Raw genomic sequence first — 19,424 nt, forward strand, 5'->3', positions numbered from 1 at the left:
AATGTCAGTCAATTTCTATCCTTCAAACTTGTGTTTTATTTCCTTAAGAGATGTGCTTGGAAACCAATGTCATCTGTTAAAACAATGGTTATCAGAGATTTGAAAAAAGTATTAAAATCACAGCGCACTGTGACATTTCTTTCCAAAAACAATATGCACTTTGACAAAACAGTAGAGTGAGTTCAGTTTGGGAGAAAACACAATCAGTGCAGTTTCAAATTAATAAAAAAACAATTTGATAAGATATGTACAAATAACAAAAAAGGTATCATTTTTTAAATGGAAGATTGTTTTAGCGTTAACATTTCCTTTTTGTAAACACTGACACATATTATCTTTCTTTAATGTGAACGGTGAGGGAAAAAACTAAAAATACAGTCCAACGTTTTTGCTTCCAAAACGAACCATATATTAATTTTCAAGCACCTTCAGCAAAATTTATTTGAACGCCAAAGAACTCGAACGAGAGGCCCATGGGCCACCTTGCTCACCTGAGCAAAGAGAGCCATGATAAAAAGAATGATAAAGACTAGAAAGGGTAACATTTGCTTTGAATAAAGTATTGTCGTATTTAAGAGAAAAAAGTGATACTATGACGAACCGAAAGCTTTTGAAGCATAAACAAAGTTCAAGCCAAATAATAATATTTATTTATATGAAGAGCAAGATTACACTTGCATCTATTAAAGCTATACACGCTATAATTTGCGTCAATTTTGAATAAAGGGGAAAATGTATGTGTGTGATTACTAATAAAAGTTACCTTTATGCTGTTAATTATAATGCTCAATTCGATCACGTAACAAATATATCAAATATTAAACAATAAAAAATATTTATTTTCCTGCCAGGAAAGTAATGCCTCCTCGTGAATATCAATCTATCACGTGATATCGACAACTAAATTTAGTCTATCATACCACAACTGGTGAAGGGTCAACATCTTCATAATTATGATAGTTTCACAAAGGAAAGGATATTTTCAGTAAAGCATAAATTTGTCCGATAAACGAGTACAAACAAAAGAAAAAAAATACAAGCCTGTGAGTATATATGAATACTTCCTTTAAAAAAATGACGTAGACCTGTGTTTTTTCCCTATGTGCTATTTATAGATCCTATACGTGTTAATGCAGAAGTAAGGGTAGCGTGAATGACAAACGTATTTTACTCATTATACATGTATATATTTCAAATTAACAACTGTTAAGCATATTAAAAATCAAGTTGGATATTTAATTAGGCAAACAATAACGACCACTTAAAAGTATTAATGACTTAGAAAATAATCGAAAGGGATGCATTTTAATTAATAATTTGTATGAAAATGATTGTATTTAAGATATATAATCGGTATATCGTAGGGTTTATTGGCCGATCATCCAGCTAAAATTTATATTTTTAGTCAGGGGGTCAATGTTCGTGGGTAGCCAGAATTCTCCAGATTTGTGGGAATGTAATTTCGTTGGTTGTGTAATCTGGATAATTATAATAAATATTAAATGAATGACTGGTCTACGACGAACAATGATGATTCCACCATATATATAATTAATTGTTGAACTGAAAAAGCGTGTGCGAAATGTTTTTAATCGACATCTTCTTACTGCTGTAGGTTAGTTGGTTAATATCGAATCGATCTGAACTAGGTTGTTGTTCGAACTGCCTCATTTACAATCATATCAACGCTCAAATATAATTAAAAGTACGTTGACTTGGTCCCAAATTTAAAGCACTTTAAAGAAGTTTTATTCAAAGTGCGTAATTTTTCAATGTGCGATGTTGACAGTGGACTATTCTCTGTTGTCAATGGACTGTTCCAATCATAATTTTTTTTGATGTTTTCAGAAATGAGGAAATAAACTATTCATACTAAAGAGGGAAAGCTATTACCTAAGATTTATACTATTTCTGATTTTATTCCGGCAGTTTTACGGAAACTTTAAAGAAAATGTTATATAAAATTTGTAAAAACTATAAATCATGCCTAGTGGGAAACAAACACCCTGGTGTTTAATCTTTATATCACTTTAAATATTTCACAGTGAACTTCCATTTTCTATAAACGTTTACAAGTAAATACAAAACTTATTACGGTTTATTTTAAAATTTCTATCATTTTAGAGAGAGAGAGAGAGAGAGAGAGAGAGAGAGAGGGGGGAGGGAGAGGAAGTGAAAAAAGACTAAACTATGAGTAAAACATTGATGTTTATTTGACGTGAAAGTTAATGTTTGACCGCCTGACAGATAGAATAACGGCGTACATTACAAGAATCGTCCTGCAGCTGTGTATGATGGTGGTGTGCTTCTGGTGTTAAGACTACGCAATTCCCAATATTAGAATGCGTAATATCGCGTATCTCAGTGTTAGTTGAGTCCCACACAAAGTGACCATGGCGTGTAGCGTGAGCCCCTAACCTCACCAAATGCACAACATTGACATCTAAAACGTTAAATATCATAACAATCAAATGTGATAAAATTCAAAAAGCACAAAGTCGAACGGATTATCCTAAATCAAAAACGTTGCATTGTTGCATTTGTCAAGAATAAAGATGTATAGTAAAGAATCTTGTTTCAATTCTAAAATCAATATCCTCTTAACTTTGTTTAATAAAGAAATGAAGAATCCTGTTTCAATTCTAAAATCAAGTTTCTATCAAATTTGTTATATAAGATTTGTTCATGATAGATAATTGCAATACGATTAACAAGAGACAGGCATGTCCTGACGGTCACTCAAGTATCATAGCCCTTAAATAGACCAGCCAAATATTCTCATATCTGTATTATTAGCTTCATTATTGATTTTAAACCAGTGTCCGAGACTCATCTGACTGTTACTTCTGCTTTTATTATTTGATGTTTGCAAGAAAAAGGTATTTCAAGAAGGGTGAGGAGAGAACCAAAGGAATCTTTAAACATCTGTAAGATAGCTTAAGGTGCAAAAAGGCAACTCAAGATAGTGAATTTTGAAATTTATGTAGAGGGTTTCATGGACATCACACCTATGCATTCGGTGTATCTCCATCTGTTGTGAAAATAGAGAAGAAAATTTTCTATGATTATAAACATTTTTACTACTAAGATAATATTGACCCGCCTAGGGCCTAAACACCCGACCCAGGGGCCATGAATTTCACAATCCTTGAAGAGTTTAATAAAGATATTATATTAAGCATTCAGTTTATTTTCCACTACTGTAGAAGTAGATTTTTTAAAACGATTAATACAGTTTTGCTATATTGCCGCAATGGCTATGCCAGAGTGTCAAAACCCATGACTCAACTAAGGACCTTTTATCTAGTTTTTCTCTAATTCATATGTGGGATTTGAGAAAAAGATTTTCTAAGATTACATACATTTTCATCATACGGCAAATATGGCCCTGACTCAGGTCCGAACCCTTATTATATGAGCCATGAATTTCAAAATTTTGGGAGAATGTTTTATGGTTATCATAACTATGCCATTCGATTTTTTTCAAATGCGGTAGTATAAAAGAAGAGTTTTCAAACAATTGACCTGTAGTTTTCAAGTAGAAGTTCAAACCCAAGACGGACGCCTTGAGACGACGAATGGAGATCAATGGCAAAAAGGTCACCTGATCGACTCATGTGAGATAAAAAAATACTCTAAATTTTTCGGTCAAGATAATAAAATAACTGTAAACGTTGCATTGTAGGGTTGAACTTGAGCAAGCGTACATTTGGTATTGTTTAAAAATGCATTCATTTTTAGATACTTTCCTACAAACCTATATTTTGCCTTCATTAAAAAACATTATAATCGATTTTTTTTTAGACAATTAGATTTTAGCCATGTTCCCAGTCAACACTTTTCAACCAAAATTAAACTTAATCACTCGACTACATATTTCTAAACCTGCACTCTCATATAAATCTTAGGCAGCTGCTTGAAAAAGAAAAGGATTTTTTAAGCAGCATTATGTTTTACTTTATACAAGAAAACAAATAAAAATGAAAATTTTTTACCATAAAGAGCATACTGCACGTATGTATTTAAATGACTTATGTCACGATCGGAAATATTATCCATAAGACGGGAACAATGCGATCTGCAATAATGCTGCAAAAAAAAAAAAAAAGGTTCATGTTTATTGCCGCAATATATCAATAATTAAAATCTTTAAACATTGATTAATGTTTTCTATTGAATCTTCGTTCTGGTGCTGGAGGACCTTGGTTAATATGATGGAAATAATAATTGTATGAACAAAAGATTGTTTGAACGCTTCAGGTGTAGAGGAGAATAATGACCCCCGTAAAATAATGACCGAGGTCCATTTTTCGACGTAGAATAGTGACCCCCGGGTATTATTTTACGTAGAAATATGGTCCCTTTGCTTAAAGAATAAGAGTCATTTCCATAAATATGAGCACACTCTACATAAAGAAAAGTGACCCCTGTAGAAGAATGACCCCCTTAAATATTTAGGTTTTTCAGTATCATTTCTTGTTATATGTAAAAGACCCTGTATAATATTGTCTAAAGTAACTTGACAGTATTATTGATATTCAAATAAACTTACAGTAAAAGTACGTATATTTTAGAAAATAAAAATCTTTTCGTAATTATAATTTATACTAACATATCGTATCGAGATATAGTTCTCATTACAACGAGTTGCATATATCTCATTATTGCGAGTAAATACACATTAAAAAGTCATTAATCTAAATAACGAAATTCTATTTTCTGGTGATGAAAGAGTAGACTTACTGTCGGTCATGAATCATTATTGCAGGAATACAGCACCCACATAAATAATTCACCAAAATTATGAAAAGTTTACTCCACTGTAAGAAATTATTGCTTGAATATATATATATATATATAATCAGGCCGTTAAAATTTTAAAAATAATTATCATTTTTAGAGGAACGTGTCGTCTAATCTTAAGCGCTAAATTACCTTTTACGCAGTCAAAACATTTTTCCGTTGGTACTGGTTTAGTGAAATCCTATTTCAAAGATTCTTCATCGATCCATCAATTGAAATATCGGTGTGTCTAGGAACTTTAAATCGAAATATTAAGAGAGCTGGATGGTCTTGGCCATTTTTAAATTTTTTAAATCTCCTGAGAAGAACTCTGCATAAAGATAACAGGAACTGATAAATTTTAAATCTAAAATTGTGGATTTTTTCTTGACTAAATGTAAGTAAATAAACGAAAATATCTTATTAGTCAGCCCGCAGGCCGAGTAATTAAATTAGGATAAAACTTCAAATGTGCTCTCGTAGATTGGAATTCTGGCAAGAAATTAGACAATCCGTGTAAGAGAAATTTAAACTAACGAGGTTTGACTGTAGTTGTGAAACTGACCAGTTTCTGGATTAAAATGCGTATCATCTGACTCGCTATTGACCATGGATTTCGGCTGTATCCAAGGTACGGAGTACATATTTAGATATTTCCTAGCCATTGGAAACAAGAACAAAAATGTATTGTCAGTGGTTTGTGACAAGTGACCATGGGGTTGAGAGGGAAATTTATGTGAAGCTTCAAATCAGATCAGCATCTATAGTTGCAGCAAATTATTTAAAATAAAGATAAGTCGAAGTGCAATCATACATGGCGTTGTATATCATCTTTTTACCTAAAGTAAATTAAAAAAAAATTGTGTAAACTAAACGATAATAATAGTCTGTCCCAAGTTATTACTTTCATCACTTTGATGATTTGTAATAAAAATGCAAACAATTGTGAAAGAAAAACATTTGTAATCGATAAAAGGGAAAATATCTTAGATAAAATAAACAAGAAATAAAGATAAATAAACATTGACATATTATCATTTTTCACTCCTAAAAGTTCACAGGAACGAAAACAAATCTCTTACAGAGGTTTTAAATGGGAAATGTTTACATTTTTTTACCATTCGGAACTCCCTCGGAATATCTCGCAAAATTTTTCAACACTTTCATCCGGGCTATTTAATGGCTAATGTAATGCAAAATCCCCATAACTTTCTATTTTGGGTTGTATTTTGAATCCTGAAGCGGAAGAAGGGGCCTTTCACAACAGATAGTTTCGACATTTTTTATATGAGTGGATGAAGGTAGTTTGAGCACAAAGGTATTTATGATTATCGAACTATCAAGCGAAAAGTGGCAGAAGCAAAAAAAGTGGAACAGGTTTATGAATACTCTGATATTGTTCTGGAGACTTTATCTATTGTACTTCAATAGCTATGTTTTTATTTTTTACCTAAAAATTAACATACAACTGGCTGACTATCTTAGCTATTTAGAGCTAACCTTGTGTTAAAGTTTAAAGCAGACATAATGATAAAAATTTGTTATAACCAACCATCCTTAAGAGCTCTGTGTGATATTATACTATACTTCAGTCCATTTCTACACGGTGATCGCATATGCACTGTATTTACTTTAACATAAAACTGCAATTAAACTTTGTGTACGTAAAGAATAAAATGCGAACTACATGCAAATGCAATGTTTTGATAATTCAAATAAATTAAAAGTCGAGTAGGTTAGGTATGAGATAACCAATATAGATCTATTCTTGCCTTTGGCAGGGGTAAAGTAGCTTGTCAAGTATCTTGGGTATGAGATAACCAATTCTGATCTATTCTTTTTTTTTGGCAGGGGTCATTTTTCTACGGGGGTCATTTCTCTTCATGTTTTACATAAAGACAACTGACCCTTATGTCTTTTTTCTTCAAAATAATCCAATCATTCTACAGATGGTGAGTCGATATTCTACGTCAAAAATATCCCAGTCATTATTCTACGGGGTCATTATTCTTCTTTTAAAAAAATTAATGGTTGATTCGAGGATACAGTGAATAAATGAAAATGTAAAAACATGACCAGTTTCCTGGTATCCAAGTTAAAATATGAATACTAAGTAACTAGAAATTTATTGAATTCAAATCTCTTAATAATGAATTTTCCAGATGAATCTCTTTTTTATTTACTGGCCTCTCATACAATTAGAATCATTTACCTGGGTATACTGGCAAAATATACACTTCTCAAATCATTAAGATATTTGTTTGATTGACAACACATGTTGCATGTAAATTTATACTTTGTTGATGTGTGTAAATCTACCAGTTGTCTCCCCCTTTTCTTGTATCAAAGCCAAATGAAGGACATTTTCACATCATGCGCCTTAGATTAGCAAAGCATACACAAACCATGTAATGGCATTAAAATCCTTATTTTGTTTGTTCGTTATAGCATAAAATACCATGGACGAAGAAGTATAGCAACAATATATTTCATTTACAGCTGTAAGATTGAATGAACTAAACTACTTTTCCAACATATTCAAAAATTTAATTTTAAGTTGATACTAGTTGGTCCTTTAAAGAAAGGAAAATAAGAAGTTTTATTTGATCTGAATTACAATTGTTAACGTATTAAAATATTCAATTTTAAACAAGGTAAGTTAGTTCAGATCTCATTCACATGCTAAGTTGTAGACTATCATTATCTTATTGAGATATTTGTTCATGAGATTTTATTGTTTAAGAAATTTTTTTTTATCAAAACCTTTCAGAAAAGTATCATACAAAACTACTAAAATACATATTCTTGAAATGAACAATAAAACAGCACATTACAATCATTTTTTTTACGTTCACAATGTTAGAAAATGATTCTAAAACTGAAAATAATTCACCTGAGAAAAGTTTTTAGTCAAACAAGCTACAATACCTGTGCTTCAACGTATGTCATGGGACGATTTGTTAATGCTACACACTTGCCATTAACAAGATCAAATCCTAAGGGACAGTGGTGGCCACTTATGTACGAACATCCATCTATAGAACAGGAGAAGAAACTCATTATTGGGACACTTGGACAAGATACCTTATAACAATCTTTACATTCCTTATTGAATATACAAAACATTCAAAGTACGTATCTTTATTGTGTCTTCAATGATTCGTTTTATAAACACCTCAATAACACTTTGAAATTATTCTTATAAAGTTTTCCGTATATAGCAATACGACCATGATCATCAATTTGAATTCATTAATCCAAATATTACAATTCCTTTTGCTCAATTAATTCAACTTAAGGTATACGTTTACTCAGAATGAAAAAAAATTCCACTGATGATAATGAAAAACCATTATTTGTGTGTTAAAGACCTATCTTTGTAATGCTATTTTTCACTTTCAAAAAAATAGGCCTTTTTGAGATAATGGCCACAGAATATATTTACACTATGATTGAAATTTTTTTAATTGTGAAAAAAATAAAAATGGCTAAACTCTTTTAAAAATAGAATACAGTTTTTGAATGGCAGTGACACTAAACAGACACATCATATTAAGTTTTCATGAACAATTGTTTATGAATATTCCAGTTCGAATTTCCTCAATCAGTTTTTAAATTCCTACCCTTTTTTGATTTAATTTTACAAAAATTAAATGATGATAATACTCAAACATTTAAAGCATTAAACTAGGTATATTGACCTTACTCTGCTGGCATGAAAGTTATATGAGGTCAATGATCAAATTTTGAGATATGGTGTCTTTTATCGTTTTTAAGCATTTTTTAATATTATTGTAGTGTGTGCCATTGGAATATCTAAATGAAAAAGTGGGATAAAACCAACAGAAAATATGCAAAATTATGTTCACTAACAAATAAAATCTTAACTTTTAATATTTAAAATACTACCAAATATATTTCAGTGAAAAAAAAAAATCTGAAATTTTAGTCCGAATTTCCTCTGTTTTGCTAAAAGTCCAACTTTGTTTGAGCCTAATTCCATATTATAGTAAAAATATCGAATGGTTTGTCAAAAATAATTTATTTCATAAATACTTTTATTGTTTAGAACAAATTTTACTCATGACATTGAACTTTATAACAATCCGAATTTGAGAACTCGAACCCTGGCTAAACAACGTCCTTAAATTAATCCAAAATAATACCACTCCTCGTGCTCAATACCTTTAAAGGCTGTCGTTGGGGGAACTGTATGATGGTGTGTATGTGCATGCGTAGTGGTTTTGGTGGTTGTTGGCTTTGTGATCGGTGCGTGGGTGGTGGTTGTGGTGGTTGTTGTTGGTGTGGTGGTGTGGATGAGAGGCTGGTGATTACATAGGTCACCGTCACAACAGTTTCCATCCATGGTCAGAAGCAAGTGGTCGCTCCTCCGCCCGAAAATTGTGTGAGCTTGATTTTTGAAACGCGTACATACCTAGTATATATATTTTACATTATATTATTATAATTGTATTTTTGTGGTTGATTAGATTTTTTTCTTTCTCACGGATTGTGCTACCATGTATAATGTTATTCGACCATAAAGATCTCGATTTTATTGATTATTTTTAGAAGTATCACATTCCAAAAAAAAAGACCTTCATTAGTATGATTAAGTTTAAAATCTCATTTCCACCACGACAACTACTTTTTAAAAACTTAACAACTCAAATTACACAATTTCATTTCAAAATTCGATTTTTTATAACAAGCATATCTTTTAATCTACAATCAATGTACCAATATACACAAAGACATTCATGCCTGAAAAAGAGTTTGATGTACTACAATCATCTCAAACGGATTGTACACACAAAAACATTTGTTCAGAAAAAGTTGTGCCAAAACTTACAGATTATATCATTTCCAAATTTCTGAGCACGTGTGGCTCAGTCAATAAGATTTTTAGAATCGTATTTTAATTCTTTTCAAAACAGAGTTGTTTACCAGTCAGAAAACTAGTTAGATCATAGGTATTTAAAATGATTCATAAAAATTTGAAAATCATATGTTGAGTTATAAGTAAGATACATGTATAGAGTTTTTGAACTCTTTTTGTAAACACAAAGTTCGAGGCTTGTTATTGATAACACGTGTGTTTTATTGGTACAAGTTTCAAGTTAATGTTGCCTTCTCCTGTTATTAATATTATTCATTAAAACTTTCAATCAGTATATCTAGTTTGCCAAGATTCATTTTGTCTAAGAAACTGTCATTCCATATTTCACGATATTTGTAAACAATTATAAAAATCAAGGTTTGTTTACATGACAACGAACTTTTTTTTTTATCTCTGTCTTTCTTTAAAAATAGTTTCTTACATTCAAATTTTGTCAATCATTCAAAATGAGTAGTTAAACCATTTAATGCATAAAAATAAAAAAAAACTTTTGATGTAAAATTGTGTTCAATCTCTTCTTGATAACCAATATTTATCAGAATTGATTTATCAACTAATGACTGCTCAGCAGCCTCGTTTCAGTGATTTTGATCAACTAACTTGAGCTCGAACATGTCAAGTTCCGACTTTTGAATATCTCGGGATGAATAATTATACAGGAAAGATAAATATGTTTCTTGAAGTTGTCTTACTTGTTCTTGGAGACACCCTACTCTATATCCATGTGTTCCGTCATCCATTATTTCTTCAAGAACGTAGCATTTCTAAAAAAAACCAACAGTTTGGTTATGATGTCAAAATGCCGATGGATTGATTGGCGGATACATGTAACAATGGAATGGGGGATATATGTTAATGATAGATTTTTGATATTTGAAATAATTGTTCGAACTTTTCTTACAAGAATCAGTTAAGTAAATTCTTCATTGCTTCCTTAATTCAATGTATCAAATATCAACTGTTGTGAGTTTGCATGAAGACTTAATAAGCTATAAAACGCAATTCTGCATTTCCTAATTTAACATGTATTATACCTACACAGATACATTAATATCAAACTTTAGAGATAACAATTAGGTCAAGAAATGTGCCTATATATTTTATGACGTGACCATATCATTTTATGAAACATTGTAAAGTTGACCAGATAAACCTGTTAATATGCTTGGTAGCTTACATAAAATGTGCAAGGCAGTGATGTACGCTTTCAGACCGGGGGAAATATTGATTTAAAAAAATGAAGATAATAATTTTTCTATTGATCGACGTATCAAAGAAAAAAAATGACCGGAAAACTTCATCAATGCGCGTAGCGCAATGATGAAAAAGTTTTCTGGTCAAATTTTTCTTTGATACGTCGATCAATAGAAAAATTATCTTTATTTCTTATCATTTAATAAAATATTTTCAAATCATAAAATGTAAAGTGTCATTGATCAAAAATGTAAATAATGTAAATGAAGCGGCGCGTATGAATACAAAACACCAACAGCAACAATATTTAAAATGAATACGCCTTCAGCTGATGCAGAGCGGAATTTAATGGATTAAAGACATATAGTGAGTTAAAATCTGAATCGGCTGAATTGAAAATGAAAGGAAAATACATGCAATAGCTTGTGATGTTATACAATTTGCAGAAAGATTCGTTAAAACTGGTTTTCATGTGAGATCACTGGAATATGCAACTGGGCATAACCATGCAAGAAGAGGCGATCGTGGACGAAAATAGTTGATATGTCGACAAAGAATAGTATGTATAAGCGACTTTTGTAAACGGTGTGGTGACTAGATAGCCAGTGATGTACTTTTAAAAATGTTATATATTCCGTTTTGAATGCGCCGAAGGAGTTGATGCACTACTTACGATGCTTATTCTGATGACCGATCATGTACGTGTGTAATTATAAATCTCATCGTTACAAATTTGAACAGCAGTATTACCGTGACAGTGTATATGCCTTTATGTTCGTTATAATTATTCCTGGAAAAGGAACAGCCAGCCTTGCAGTTAATGTTGATTGATCTCAAGCAGACGAAATCGTGAGAAGACGCTTAATTTTCTATTTCGTGTATCAAATCATGTTTATTGTTTATATTTGAAGATTAAACATTGAATTTTTTATATTTAAAAAGTTGTATCTGGTTTGCTGACAATTAAACAAACACAATGTTTACACTTTGTTGACAGTGTTTATTTTGGAAATTCCCGTCCTTAAATATTGTTAAATAATGAGAAAAGTAGATCCGGCCAAATTTTTATTGATGCAGGTATCAAAGAAATTTTTCTACCAATCAGAAGCGCCGATATCTCATCAACGAAGAAATATTAAATGATATAGGAATAAAGAATTAATCACATTCATCATTCATTTGGCAATCGCACGCCAATATAAACAATAGATGGGTTGATATGAAGTTCCTCGAAATTTGAGAAGTATAGACAATAATTTCAGTAAAAGGGTGTCGTGCGTGGTCTGTGAACGTCTAAAGGTCAAACACGTTAAAAATGGTTTTAATAGACGCATATTTAAAAAAAAATTATTAACAATACATACCTCCCCTGGATCACACATTGTTTTTGTAAAACACTGATTTGGCATATGTACAAATGGACAGCTGTAGCATTCAGCTAAAACAATTATATGAACAAAAAGAGTAAATGAAAGAAAAAATGTGTTTTATAAATAAAAACACATTACACAAAAACTATAAATCCACTTACAGCACTTCCCACATGTTGCAGGACAGGACTTCACGAGGCAGCTGTCGTGACACATGTCCTTCATAAGCACTGCGAGCCGCTGACAAGCTAATGTGTCAATATCTGCGCAAACTATAACAGCCAATAGCCAATCGTTATTACCATTTATTTATCCAAAATCTTTATCATTTGCTATTAGTATTTGTTATTTTTTTCCATTACAAAAGATTTGGTTACGAAAAAAGAAATTCCACACCTGGTAATTGTGCTGTTGTTGACATTGTTGTTGTTGTTACTGTCTGTGTTGCTGGAGGCATTGTTTGTGTTGTTGTCGGCACTGTTTGTGCTGTTATCGGCATTGTTTGTGTTGTTGTCGGCATTGTTTGTGTTGCTGGTGGCATGGTTGATGTTTCTAGCTCTGTTGTTTGTTTTTGTGGTATTGATTGTGCTGCTGATGGCATTGTTTCTGTTGCTGGTGGCATTGTTTGTGTTGTTGTCACCATTGTTGTTGTATCAGGAAGTGTTGTAGTAGTATCTAAAACGAGGTCAAATTGTCTTTTTTTGTTATGACCGTGATGGGGTTCATGCTGATTGCAAAGGTCAGTGTTACAACAGTCCCCTTCAATGTTGTGTCGTTTCTTCTTGCCCACCAGAGTAGGAACTCCTACATCCACCCCAGATCCGAATAGACTGACGCATACCTGAATAGACATTTATAATTGCTTACATTTGATTTACTAGCAGGTTTGCATATGAATATTGCTGCTTTAGAATAAACCGGCCCATTATCATTAATGACAATTGTTTTTATTCATGGTTTCTAAAATTGGAAAAATATAGGGAAAAAAATAAATGATCAACACAAATTACAGAAGTATTTTACGATTTTGATAGTTTTAGTTTTGCCAAAGTTGCTTAAAAAATTAACGTTCAACCTTTTTTTAAATATTAGGTATTTTATTATCATATTTTCATTTTTATTTTTTTGCAATATGATAAGCTTACTGTTGTTGATGCACATCCAAGTCTATAATATGGAGTAAAGTCAGAGTTGATGCCCATATGTACCAAACATTCCTGAAAATGAAATTGCAATTCATAATTATTGATGTCTTTAAAGATTTAGCAGTTTAAGGTGACTGAACGGTCTTTCCCATATTTATTCTAAATTTCAGGAGTTAGTCTCTTTTCAAAAAAGAGCTCCATAGGAAGATACAAATAAGTATTCACCTTTAAAATCTTAAAAATTTTGATTTTTTTATTAAACGATCTTTTATGGCCAAAAATATCATATATAAAATTTGAAGATCTGAAGGGTTATGATCACCCAAATTCCTTTAAGCAAAAGATGCTTCCTTTTGATATGAAAAAATATTAAATCAAAGTTCAGTACAATATTCAATAGTAGATATTTATTTTCCAATTCCGATGAAATAGAAGTTGAATGTTTTCTTACATAATTCATGTCTGGGCATATGTGTGTTCTGTTGCAGTCTTGAACTGAGGGAACATTGTCGCAGCTGTAACATTTTCTGGCTACAGGTAATAGAAATGTTAAGCATGTATTTGTATAAATCTGAAATTGAATTGGAGAAACTCTCAGTTATAGCATACTCTGATTACACTCAAATGATAAAAAATCCATATTAGCACACAGTGATAATTGTTCACGTTTGGTTGTTGTTTTTATTCTTTTTGTTTTGTGATTTTTTTGGGTTTTTTTTCTCCCTCTTTTTTAGAGGGGCGGGGATGTCCAAAACGCAGCAGCTGAGTATTATTTAGTTGTTTTTTCTCTATAATATATAATATTTAGCATTCCTATTCATAGTTCAATTTTTGTTCAATTTTTACCTCTGCACAATTGAATAATATGTTTGAGGCATTGGTGAAATTTTTCATATACTCTATATAATTTTTTTTTTTTTTTTTTTTATTTAAACAATATTTTATTCAACAAATCTTGAATAGGATTAGGCAGCAGGCACAGCCTATTTTAGCCTTCTCCGTACATTTAGATCAAAATGAACAAATAAAGATATTGAAAAGTTGTTTATTATTGTAATTCTTAAGGGAGGAGTCTTATCTGCTTTTCGACTTGTCAAAAGTAAATTTGATGAAATGTTCATTAAATCAAGATGAAAGTTAATAAAAATATCATATTTTTCTTTCTTTTTTACCATCACAAATCTTGGAATAGTAATAGTAATCAAAACTTTGAATCTTACATGGACTACATTTTTCGCGAAACATTGGCGAAGGAAAATATCACGTTTCAGCAAATCAGAATTGCTGTAGATTCATGACTCTATTTAGCATTTTAAAGCAATTAACATTAATATTGGATTTTTTCAAGTAATGTGAACTAATGATAAGATGTTTGGTTTCAGAATAATTTTGAAATATGATTTATCTATCAAATAACATTTTTATTTTGACTTTTTAAGCGCCTTTTCTATAAATATATTTGTATGAAAAAAAATCAGTAGAATCTCATTTTTTCTCGTATTAAATGCTCAATATATTGGCTTTTCTGTCTAATTTTATCTTTGTTATAATATAATCTATATATTGGAAGCATGCAAAAAATGCAGACACCAACATTAATTTTCATCATTTAATTTAACTTAGGAAAAAGGCAGTGACCTTGTCCTGACCTTTATCCGAAAACAAAATGGTCAAAAATTAAACTGATATAATCATTTGGATAAATTGTGGTAGTATTGATTTTGCGTGTGATTGTATAAATTAAAAGATCAGTATGTGTCAACGTATTTGATTGGCCCAGCTGGTCGTGAATTTTTTAAAAACCAGACTAGTTACGACTTAGGGCGTAGGCAAGTGCATGACTCTAGCCACATATATAATTATTTATTTACAGCAAGCTCATTAAATAGTTTTTATCCCATCAAATGAGTGAATGAATGAATATCTTTAAAGTCTGTCATACCTATATATTAATTTAGTATTTTGAAAATTTTACTTCATAAGTAATGAAAACGGTATGTTAAAATTTACTTGTAACGTTGTATTCTATCACTTAATATTTCGTCTACCTTTTAATGGGAATAAGGCATTGTTCTATATATAGGTAATTGTGACAGCTACATTACCAAGAAATATTTAGGTAAATTTATATCATATTTATTTCTAGATTACTTTTTAATAGCTAATTATAATGAATAACTAAATATATAATGCTGCTGATATCATTTTGAATTATCAAGTTCAATTACATAAACGTGATTATTTTGATACAAATATTAAAAGCTGTGGGACAATGTGTTTTACTTATATATCAAATACATGTTAACATGCAGATGAAATTGTTATTTATTATATTGTATATTAATATTTTATATTGATTATTGATTATTGTAGGGTTAATTCCTTTATATATATATATATATATATATATATATATATATATATATATATATATATATATATATATATATATATATATATATATATATATAAATTTGTTTGAATTTCATAATATAAGTATGTCTGATAACGAGAACACTCCTTCCTTAAAGATATAATTCGTGCGGTTACATGGTAAAGTAATGGGACATGACAAATGTGACAATATGGGTATGTCTTAAACTATACTTAAGTCAGTCATCAAATATTTAAAAATAATATTGCTTATGCGTACTTAATTCCTTAATTTATCAAATATCAAGGGCGCGATGCAATAACAAAGAAGAAGAATTGCTTACGGCATTTGTTACAGGTTCTCGGACACAGTTTGCTGAGGCAAGTGTCCGCACAAACATTTACTTTATTATTGAACGCTCTGCAGATATCGGCATCTATGTCATCACAAGTAGAGTCTAATCCCCAAACACACCCAACAAACAGAAGAAACGCACCTGGAAATTGGAAATCTGGTATTTAGATTACAATTTAAGGTTGATCCCAGATATCATAAACCGATTAAGATAACAGATATGGTCAAAAGTTCATAATATATTTTTTAAGCTTGCATGATATAAATAATAAATCTTAAAAAAAGAATTATTTGAACATATACAATGCGTTCTTGTCCAAAATTGCAGTATATTTATCATTTACCCCCATAATCTAACGTCAATATACAAATAAGAACATATTGTTATATTACCGACTATCACCGCCATGTTGAAGCGTGTTCCAGTCCTCTTATCGTCAGGGAATGGTGTACAAGGACACAGCGCCCACTTTGTTTGAGCTATGATAGTGAAAATGACGTAATATTTCACATTACATATGTCACGTTTAGGCAATCCGAAACTGTTTCAAAATATTTCATGGTATAATCAACGTACAAAAGTAGGAGAAAGACTTGTAATTTACAAGTTCGTCTATTAGTGCAAATAAAACCGCTATGACTATGGTAAAAAATGAATTTGGCGTGAGCGATTTTGCATTCTTTCGGTTTTATATATGACGACGAAACTGCGTCACTCGCAAAAGATATGTTATTTCAGTTTGTTATTTCATGTCGTCAACTAAACAAAACCGTTTAATAACAGAGTTTGCAAATGACTGATTAGTTTCTATAAAAAATTAAATATATTTTAAATCAACGCACTCAAAGTGCAGAGATCCGGGCCTGTTCGATGTGTATTGAAAACATTTTCACAGTATGGAATTATTACAGACTAAATCGACACATTGCATTGAGTCTTCGATTATGAATTAACTGAGTTTAAAGCATAATATGTGTATTTATATTGATATGATAAATGTTATAAATCTTGGGAAGGTCATATATTAACACTCTATATAAGATTAACTGATACATAACCACTCTCTTAAAACAACCCACGTAACAATTTTACTATTTACTCTCACTTTGATTACTGGATGATATATGGAATATGCCTAAACAATGTACTAGTGTTCCGATGCTTAGCAACATTGCAAATTAGAATTATTTAGAACATTACAGTGAAAAGGAGTACCATGTGCTGTTTAAATATATTAATATAAATATTAAATGACATGCTATATATTCTGCATTCAACGTTTAAAGTTGGAACTACATTTTTGTGCAGAAAACGATTTCAACGGTTGTTTAGTCATCTTGTACCGTGCACCGGCATTACATCCTGACCATTGCTTGCGCCCGACTAAAAGTTGAAATCACCTGAGGTAAAACAAAAAGAGCTGTTTTATTTAAATAATATTCTGTTAAAATAGTTAAGAATTTCGTTTATGTATTTATGTGTGGTAAAATGGGAGCATTTAGCAAAGTTTAATACAAATTTGTTGAACTCTTTGTCAAGGAAACCTTTGTTGCTGTTATACAAGATAACATCGTGCAGCCATTCAGTGTTAAATATAAAGCTAATTAAAGGTTGTTTTGATCAAGTGACCTAGGTGTTGTCTGCATATTTCTCTTAATCAATAAATATATTTTGTTATTCTCATTTTAACAACAGTTCACCAATGCATACAAAGTATAAAGAGACGTTTAGAGCAATAAACATTCTCATGAATTATAATACAGGGACTCCCTTACAGTCGGGTACCAGTGATCAAACCCTTGCCAACGAATTTGTACACTTCTTCAATAACAAAGTGCAAAAGATCAAACTAGGTATGGTCAGATTTCAATGACAATACAGCTTCTCCAAACCTGGATGAACCGATACCAAAACTTGGCTCCTTAAACGATCAAATGTAGGGAGACTTTAACAAGGTCATCAAGAGCTGTGTCAGTAAAACCTGAACACTCGATGCCATTCCTACAGCGCTCTTGAAGAACAGCTCTGTTCTCCCTACAGTGCTTACAACCATTATTGACCTGGTGAATGCATCACTCGCAACTGGGATCTTTCAAAATAGGCTGAAATCTATACCTGTTATTCAACGTTTGAAGAAGACTGGACATGATAAAACACTTTTAGTAATTATAGACCCGTCTCAAATACCCCGTTTATCAGAAAGGTCATTGAACGTGTTGTTGCACAGCTCCTCAATAATGATCTCACCAAGAATGGTCTGCATGATAACCTGCAGTCGGCATACAAGTCATTTACCAGCACTGATGCAGCCATCCTGCGAATAGAAGCAGACGTAGAAAAGGTTCTAGATGAAGAAGATACATAACCCCTATTTCTTCTTGACCTTAGTACCGCATTTGACAACTTAAATCATACGCTTTTGTAAGAAAGACTTTAAAATGAGGTTGGACTGACGGAAACAGCACTCTCATGGTACAATCATATCCCACTGGCCGCACTCATGCAGTAAAGATCAATAAGAGTATTTCCTTAGATGTACCACTGTCCACGGGAGTGCCAAAAGGATTTGTTCTTGGCCCTCTTATTTTCCTAGTGTATCTTCAAATACTCAGAGTTATCAACAAGTATGCCATTAGCCGCCATGGATTCGCAGATGGCACTCAAATTTACAGCCGAAGGAGTGTAAAAAAACACAGCCATTCTTAACTTTTAAGTCAACACTATGGAAATTGCATAGCAAGTGTTTGATCCTTGATGACTGTGAACAAACTCAAACTGAACGACGCAAAAATGAGGTAATTGTGACTGCTTGTTCCAACCAGCAGTGTCGCTTGAAGGATATCAACATATAGATTGGTGAGGCAATTGTAACACCTAAGTCCAATGTAAAAAAAAAAACTTGGATGCTGTCCTAGACGCTACCTTATCAATGAAAAAACAAGTCAGCTCTGTCGCCAGAAAGATGTACTTTAAAATCCGAAGAATCTCGAAGGTGAGACACCATTTCATCTCAGAAGATTGGGCAAATTTTTTCAATGCAACATTCATATTTCATCTTGACTATCACAATTCGTTCCTGTTTGGCATACCGAATAGACCGTTGCACCAGTAACAAGTGGCTCAGAACATTGGTGCACGTTTCATGTCTAATAAAAACATGCTCCAGACAACTACACTGACTTTCTGTACAACACCGTGTTGTATTTTAAGTACTGACAACCAATAAATATGAGAAAACGATGCTATGTCTACCAACCACACATGACATTGAGATCATCATCGGACCAATGGAATTGACAATAAA

At 31.6% G+C, this 19,424-nt stretch overlaps 1 protein-coding gene across 1 annotated transcript; it reads right to left on the bottom strand.

Annotated features, from left to right (window-relative positions):
• Positions 1–2,195: 2,195 nt before the first annotated feature.
• On the bottom strand, positions 2,196–16,617 carry LOC105347452 (uncharacterized). The gene is made up of 12 exons (XM_011456561.4): positions 16,513–16,617; positions 16,109–16,261; positions 13,843–13,922; positions 13,392–13,463; positions 12,643–13,087; positions 12,408–12,518; positions 12,241–12,314; positions 10,375–10,446; positions 8,968–9,217; positions 7,711–7,817; positions 3,996–4,089; positions 2,196–2,443 (listed from the first exon to the last, which is right to left on the bottom strand). The coding sequence occupies exons 1-12, from the start codon at positions 16,526–16,528 to the stop codon at positions 2,226–2,228; spliced, it is 1,692 nt and encodes a 563-aa protein (XP_011454863.3). The 5' UTR covers positions 16,529–16,617; the 3' UTR covers positions 2,196–2,225.
• Between the last annotated feature and the right edge of the window lie 2,807 nt (positions 16,618–19,424).

The sequence above is a fragment of the Magallana gigas genome, chromosome 9 (genome assembly GCF_963853765.1).
Source record: "Magallana gigas chromosome 9, xbMagGiga1.1, whole genome shotgun sequence".
Taxonomy (NCBI): Eukaryota; Metazoa; Mollusca; class Bivalvia; order Ostreida; family Ostreidae; genus Magallana; species Magallana gigas.

Bases quoted from the DNA above. Each gene is read 5' to 3' on its own strand.
- LOC105347452 (XM_011456561.4), bottom strand. The intron at 13,464-13,842 runs GTAAGAAAACAT...TTTCATTTTCAG, and splicing joins TATGCCCAGACATGAATTAT to GAATGTTTGGTACATATGGG. The intron at 9,218-10,374 runs GTAAGACAACTT...TATATATACTAG, and splicing joins TAGGGTGTCTCCAAGAACAA to GTATGTACGCGTTTCAAAAA.